Raw genomic sequence first — 8204 nt, forward strand, 5'->3', positions numbered from 1 at the left:
ATTAATGGTTCCATGAAGATTCCATGGAACCTTTCCATTGCACAAAAGGTTTTTGATTATTCAAATATTATTCACACTAAGAAAAGAAAAGGTTATTTTAAGAACTGTTCACTAAAATGTTCTTTGGGAAACCAACAATGGTTCTTCTATGGTACGTAAAACCCCTTTTGGAAGCTTTACTTTGATTTTCTGTTGATCTGCTGAACATCACCTCATTCAGACCCTGTCCTTAAACTCAGACCTCGCATGAGATGTTTTTGGCTGCTGCCTCTTTCTGAGTCATGTGTTTTGAAGTGCTGGCAGTGGGAGAGATGTGGTGATTTAGCTGATCCAGAACTTCTCTTTGTGTGGCTGTGTTTGCTGAACCTGAACATCTCCAGGTAAAGCCAGATGTCATTCGGTTGTGCGTGGACGTACCTGAGTGCTCTAAGCTTTCTTGAGGGCTCTTCTGTAGACCAACATCTTCACAAAGCATCTGCTTGCTTCAGCAAATATCAAGGTAGAAGCAAATGTCACTTCGTCCTGACTTCCTTCATTGCAGTGGAGATACATTAACAAAACATCCATTTACAACAAAAACCAACATCAACATATGACCTCTGATGTAATTAAATTTAATGAATATAGTGAAATAAATACAAACAAACAAAAATAAATCTATCTATCTATCTATCTCTATCTAAATGTCTAAATGTCTAAATGTACATTATTTGTATAATTATGCCAAAAAAGTATAAAACTGATAAATACTGTTAGTCTGATCAATGAGGAAATACAGTACACGTCTATACTTATATATACTGTGATATATATATATAGTTAATTAATGACTAAAGTTTAAACCAAATTCAACCTGAAAGGCAAACTTATAAAAATAAAGAAACTCTATGCAGGGACTGGTTTGATGGGGTGATGTGGGTCAGATGGGGGATGCCAGGTGGTCTGAACCGAGTCTTTAAAGTGGGCAAAGTGGGTCTCCTCTTCAAATGCTGCAGGAGCTCAGCTGCCTGGCCTCCTGCTCATCTCATTTAAAGGAGAGAGAGAGAGAGAGAGAGATTATCTCTCTCTCTCTCTCTCTCTTTGCTGCTTTAGGTAAGGGGGAAGAGGGAGGACAAAGAGAGGGAGAGAAGGTGGGTAGGTATGTGAGAAAGACCCGATGGGAAGCTCAGCTGAAGAGGGGGAGGAGAGGAGAGGTCAGATGTGAATTCAACTGAGAACATGGCCTAAAAACCCTAGATTTTGTGTCGGATATATTTGGTAGAATTGTTTGCATATTTTAATATATATCTTACAAATGAATCTATCTTATTATCTTATAAATTATATTAATATTTTGAATATTTTGTAGAAATTCTTGTTCAAATATTTTTTACATTTAAAGATGGTTGGTTAAACCATCCTTTTTGCAAGATTTCCCTTGAAGCTTTTACTGTAAGTTGGTTAAGTGTCTTAGTGTACATATTTTATAAATGTAAATTAAGAGGCGTTATTTCTTGGCGAGTGTAAAAAAACATATTTTCTTTACAAATATGACAATAAATTGCATCACAACATTATAGCGTAATTCACTTAGACACTGTACAATTATTTTACTTGTAAACTACAAAAGTGCAGAAATACAGTGAAAGCGTTGTGTGTATATATATATATATATATATATATATATATATATATATATATATATATATATATATATATATATATACACACACACACTATAATTATCACGTATCACAATTATTACATATGATTTCATCACCACAATCACGGATTCTTTATCCATGCAATAACACACATAATTCAGTACAATTTTCTTTTATAAAAAATACTAAAAAATGTCGATATGGTTTAGTGTTCACTGTTTAGTGTTGAGATGTGCGGTGCACCTGCTACATACTTCTTGCACAGTATAAGGTAAGGTTTCATGAAATCACGATTTTTCGTGACTGAAAGCTATGTAATTCATCAAAAACATCAAAATCATAATATTTGTATTATATTCGATTTAAGCATAAACATGATTTAGCCATTAACATTTTATATTCTCTACCCTGAATGAAACAAAATAATATACGGACAGAAGATGTGTTTATGTCACATGGGTGTTCGTGTTTTACTTCACAGTCACAGTAATTATTGTGCATTTGTAATAAAAAAATAACCAGCCTAATTTTTAAAGATAACATTGACGGCATCGAGACATTCCAAAACAAGGGGGAGAAGATTTGTTCTATTTGTAAAGCTTTATATCATTTTTTACATATTATAGCCTATTTAATTCTAGATATGAGTCTAATGCATGTTTTATAGATTTAAGATGTATACAAATGTTATAAACATGCATTGTGCACATGTACATCATTTTGTTCATAATTCTAGATATGAGCCTATTGCACTTTATATATGTTTAAGATGTATAATGAATGTAATAAACATGCACTGTGCACATGGCTACATTTGAAGTTCTGTAGCAAAATTTCATCGATAAGGAACTGTATAAAATTATAGCAGCTCGTCTGGTCGTGAAATCCTGTATTTAACTTTCTAGACATCGTTTACGGTCTTTTATATTTTAATATTCCTTAGGCTTTTGTTTTTGTAAAGACACGCAGCAAACAGCTCACATTTAATGTGAACGAACTTTTGTTAACGACCATGCAGGGAAATAAAAAGCAACCCTCTTTAAAAATAACAAGAACATGTTTTAATCGAAAACATTCCCAAACTGCAAGTAGTGATAAAATAGAAGTCCTTTAGTGCAATATTTTGTTTGTCCTTCACTTGAAGTAAATTGTAGAAAATGCATGTTTGAAAGATTATCTCCCAGTACCATTTATTTATTGTGAAAGCATTTGCCATGCTCTCCATCTTATTATTTATTTTTATAACGTAATCGTCGACGAATAGTGTTTAGAAATAACGTGCCATATTTTGTCTTTTTAGAATTTAATGAGATAGAATCGAGTCTAATCACCGACCTAGGCCTATATAACTAAAAGTCAAAATCAGGACAAACAAATCTGTTCGCGGAGCTCATAAAGAAATATGTACAGGCATTAAAACACTTCCAAAGGCTATTTATTTTATTATCATTCATTCAGACCTTACCTCATTTGAAATCACATTGAATTCTGCTTAACTTACACATTTTATAAACGCGATGATAAAAATGCAATTACAAACTGAGTAGATGCAAGCGTTTCCACACAGCCAGAGGCTTTCTGCCTAACTATTAGCATCATTTCAGTCCTTCAATAACATTAATTGCGGGAGGCAGCAGAAGAAAGGCTGTTTAAGTGCTCTGTCACTTGCGTTGGACCTTTCACCTCATCACAGGCTGGAATGCGTCCTCAAGAGCGCCACTGTGCCACATGTACACCTGGAGACTCACCGCGCGCAAGCCTCTGGAGGAGAAAACGAAGGGGATTTAACAAAGAAAAGTCATTTTCTGCTTTCTGGTTTGGACCTCTCAGTCACAAATATTCAAAAACTGATTCATGTTTTAATGACGCACATAACATTAACCTCGGCTGTGATGACAAAAGTCATGGCTTATATATTTTACAATATAAAAATGAACAAAAACACAAACAAAAATAATAGAGTACTAATATATGCATTACATTCATGTGAGTTTGTTTCCTCCCGTATTTTACGCAATCAGATAAAACAGTTCTTTATTGTTTTGGAGGGTCTGTTAAATCACACAAATCCAGTTTATTTCTAATATCAAACATACCTAAAAATTAAGTCCTTTCAGGTCTGCATGCGTTTAAAAATGTAGATAACCCATGTTATTTGTTAACCTCATTACAGGAGCTGCGCGCCATGCGTTCCTGACCTTTCCAAATGTTTCATGACATTACACGGAAATAATGCAACGGTTTCAGTGGCGTTTTAAACTTGCTTTATTTTGCATTCCCTCCATTGAGGTCGAATAAATAAAACCATATTTTCTGAATCTGTTTTTTTTTAATCGTGCGTGCTTAATAATGTAGCCAAATAAACAGCAGGAATATTCGTTCGTTTACGAAAAAACAAAACAATTTAAGGTTTAATCGTCAACGCTCAATCCTCTTCCACATGGACTTATCTGAATCACAAAACGTGTTACGTAAAGAGCTTATCAAAAAAAAAAAAAAAAAAAAAGATGATCAGATTTAAATGATCACGAAGGAATTCCAATAAACGAAATTCTGGCGCGCAGCTGGGAAGCATCCAGTAAAACACGCTTTCTTTTGTGTTTTCGTCCAGACCATTCCTGAAACCATTTCTTAAACTATAAACTAGTACATACTGATTAATTACCTGTGTATTTGTGAGCTTTCATTTCGAACCTCTGTCTTTGACTCCTGAGAAATCCAAGGCAATGAATGCAGGAAATGTACGAATGATCACTTTTTAGAAACTTTTTCCCATCTCTTTTTTAGTTGCACGTTGCTCTCTGCGGACTGTGGAGATGGGAACACACGGCTGTGTTTTGTGGTTGTTGGCCATGCCCTCTGACTTCATATTCTGCAGGGTTAAAGTGTCCTTAATTTGCATACACATTTCTATCCACAAATTTGAAATACGTTGCATTATCTTGTAACAAAAACGCGTGTATAATTGACTAAACTATTTGTTTTTTTTTTAAAGAATTGTTTTAAAATGATTTCATACTTGTGTATACATTGAAAATAAATAGTGTATAGGCCTTGTTTAGCTGATCGTTTATTTTTTTTCGGTTGAATAAGAACACACAATTTTAGTTCATATTGATGATTGGTGCCAAATAAATGTCAAATCCTTGTGATTTTAGCATAAACTAGCCTATCATGCACATTGCATGTCAAACCGAGCTCTCAAGTTCGTACAAAGAGAAATCTCCGATGTTTGGAGGAGAATTCAGATTGTGAGCCCCACTTATCAAAAAGCGAAAGCTTAGATTGATGTAAAAAAGCTGACGCCACTTGGAAGCTCAAAATGATACAAATTTGCGAGCGGAGCCGTTCTGATGGCATTCTTTGCGTATCTTTTGCTCCGTGAGTATTTTCTTCAATTACTAGGATGTCAATGGCTCGTTTTGCTCGTCGCTCCGCCCCCCGAGTTTGTCGTAAACCGGCGGTCTGACGGGAATAAGGCAGAAATAAGAGCGTCCAGAACTCGCTTGTTTCTCCAGGACGCACACATCACAGAACGCGGTTACGCACGGCGGACACTTGGCGTCTGGCGGTCGCGCGCACATCCACGGGCTTGTGGCAGCTTCAGCAAACTCGCTCGCGGGCTGAACCATGTCCTTCAGCCCCAAAAATTCAACGCCTTTCTCTGTGAGCGATATTTTGAGCCCGATCGAGGAGACCTTCAAGAAGTTTGCAGCCATGGAGAGCAGCGCGTGCCTGGCGTCTCCTTTGTACAGACAGACTCAGGTGTCTCAGGCGAACCTGCAGCAGCACAGCATGAGCCACAACACCTACCACATGCCGCACTCGCAGTTCTCGCACAGCACCATGGGAGGATACTGCAACGGCACCATCGGCACCATGGGAGACCTGCCGTCCTATCAGGAGAGCATGAGGAACGGCGCGACGGCCACGGCTTGGTACGGCTCGAACCCGGAGCCCAGATATCCCACAAGTGAGTCAGATGAACAGAATCTTTCATCCCTTGTACCGTAACTGATAAATGTCCATCAAAAATGTCATGTTATTAAGGCTTTCGCCATTTATATATATATATATATATATATATATATATATATATATATATATATATATATATATATATATATATATATATATATATATATATATATATATATATATTATCCTTTCGATAAAAATAAAAAAAATCCATTATTAGCCTGTTACTATTTGTTTACACACCGTCAAGCTGTCATAATATCGAGGCTTATGGAATTTGGCTTATGGAACATTTTTCTCTTTTTAGAATAAATAATGCAAGTCCACTGCCTACAGAAACCTGCACATGAAATATTAATATAAATGAATAGGCCGATAGCTACATAGATAGGACGAAAAATATTTGTAAATAGATTATATTAATACGTACTAAATCGTCTTTCTGCTTCAGAATTTCACGTTTAATTTAATGTTGCTTGCCTTTTTCTTTTATTGTTTGAGAAATGTATTGCAATTTAGAAGGGGAAATTGTTTCAAAGTTAATCCTACATTTTTTGATAGAAATTCATTTTATTATTTTTTTTTCTGTTCGGCTTTGCCTTTGAAATAATTTTAGTTTAATTATTATTTGTATTAGATTTCATTTACCATAGGCCTGTGAGGACGTTTTGTACTTTCTACTTTTTCTGTAAAAAACTATATATTAATAAACGGCTACAGGCTATACATTTAATATAATGAATGTTTATTTTATTTTATATACAATTAGTTAAATGTTTTAGTCATACACTTCAGAAACAACGTTCACGAAATTGCTAGTAAAATTCTCAAATGAACGACCAGTAACACATTGAAATTTTCCCCCCCAGTAAAACACACTCCAATCTTTATTTAAAACTAGGCTTCCAAACGCCGTTCAAGGTTTTAAATGAAGTGAAACTTGAGGCATCGATGTTAGTATTAATTTGCGTGTTCTCTCAAGTCTCCAGGTTTATGGGTCCATCGGCGGGCATGAACATGGGAACACTACCGGGCATGGATGCAAGTAAATCTATGGTGACTTTACACGCGGCGCCGCGGAGGAAACGGCGCGTGCTCTTCTCTCAAGCGCAGGTGTACGAGCTGGAGCGCCGCTTTAAGCAGCAGAAGTATCTTTCGGCGCCGGAGAGGGAACATTTGGCCAGCATGATTCACCTGACCCCGACGCAAGTCAAGATCTGGTTCCAGAATCACAGATATAAAATGAAACGACAGGCGAAGGATAAAGCGTCGCAGCCGCAGCAGGAGAGCGGAAACCTGTGCGCGCAACAGTCGCCGAGGCGCGTGGCCGTGCCGGTGCTGGTTAAGGACGGTAAACCGTGTCAGAACGGCTCCAGCACGCCGACGTCGGTCCATCAGCAGGTGCAGAACGTGCTGGGCAGTGAGACATTAGCTTCAGCTGAGGATCTGGAGGAGATGTCGCCCAGTCCTCCTCTGATGAACAGCCTCTCTCAGACTGACGCCGCGCTCATCGAGTACACGAGCGGCATGGTGAGCTCCAACCTGCTTTACGGCAGAACGTGGTGATCTTTCAGCCACACAGACGGGAACGATAACTGAACACATTTTTTAAAACTCATTTTTTTAAACCGCTCTCGTCTGATGCAGGTCCGCAGACCCTCACGTGAATTTTATGGATCGTAACATTAAATCATTATTGACTGCAAATCTCTCTTGCGGATGAGGAGGAGTGTGTGATGAAGACTAGTCTAGCGTGATGCCATTAATCCGACATCAGTTTTGTTGCTTTGTAAAATACAAGCTGTAGATGAAGAAATGTTTTGTGTACATATCTAACACTGGACAAAGAATGCTTTCTTGAAGTCTTTTGTAAGTTTAAAAGGAAATAAAATAAATATGAGTGCTGCAAATATGAAAGAACCATTTGAATTCAGTATTAAATCATTTTTGTTCCTCAAAAAGTTTGATAGAGCAATCTGAGCAGCAATTATTATGCATTAAAGGTCTAAAAGCACTAGCTTGAGAGAGAGCGAGAAAACTATAGCATTGTTTATTGTAATTATTAATAAGACCAAAGAAATCGAAAAGGTTAGAATAAATATACGCTAAAATAGTTTTTTTTTTTTTTCAAAATTGCCCGTTTAATTCAATGTTACATAATGTTTCTTGGTAATTAATTGTGAAATGCTCTAGTATTTCTGAGTGAAATTTCACTTAATTTAATTGAGTAAAACGCGTGCTAAGAGCTAACCTGCCGCGATTTAGATAAAATTAGTACATAAACACCGATATTTTTTTCGTATTTTTATTAGCTATAAATGTTGAGAGCCAAGTTAAATATATATAGCAAATTAAATGCATTTCTTTATGAAACAATAAGAACGAATCAGTATTTCCCAAATTATTACATAGATCAAATGCGTGCATTTTGATCTTAATTTTTGAATTGGTTGAGTTTACTTCAACCAAAAAATTCTAATAGATCAAAACTATTTTTTATTTTTTTTAAATGGTAGATTTACTTGTGTTGGTCATTTCATACATCCCAGTCGACTCTGTATTATTATAGTTTAATCCATTAAT

At 36.3% G+C, this 8204-nt stretch overlaps 1 protein-coding gene across 1 annotated transcript; it reads left to right on the forward strand.

Moving 5' to 3' along the window:
* Positions 1 to 5171: 5171 nt before the first annotated feature.
* Positions 5172 to 7721, forward strand: LOC127938577 (homeobox protein Nkx-2.4-like). The gene is made up of 2 exons (XM_052535290.1): positions 5172 to 5616; positions 6604 to 7721. Exons 1-2 carry the CDS (start codon positions 5274 to 5276, stop codon positions 7185 to 7187), a joined length of 927 nt encoding a protein of 308 aa, XP_052391250.1. The 5' UTR covers positions 5172 to 5273; the 3' UTR covers positions 7188 to 7721.
* The last annotated feature ends 483 nt before the right edge of the window (positions 7722 to 8204 follow it).

The sequence above is a fragment of the Carassius gibelio genome, chromosome A20 (genome assembly GCF_023724105.1).
Source record: "Carassius gibelio isolate Cgi1373 ecotype wild population from Czech Republic chromosome A20, carGib1.2-hapl.c, whole genome shotgun sequence".
NCBI lineage: Eukaryota > Metazoa > Chordata > Actinopteri > Cypriniformes > Cyprinidae > Carassius > Carassius gibelio.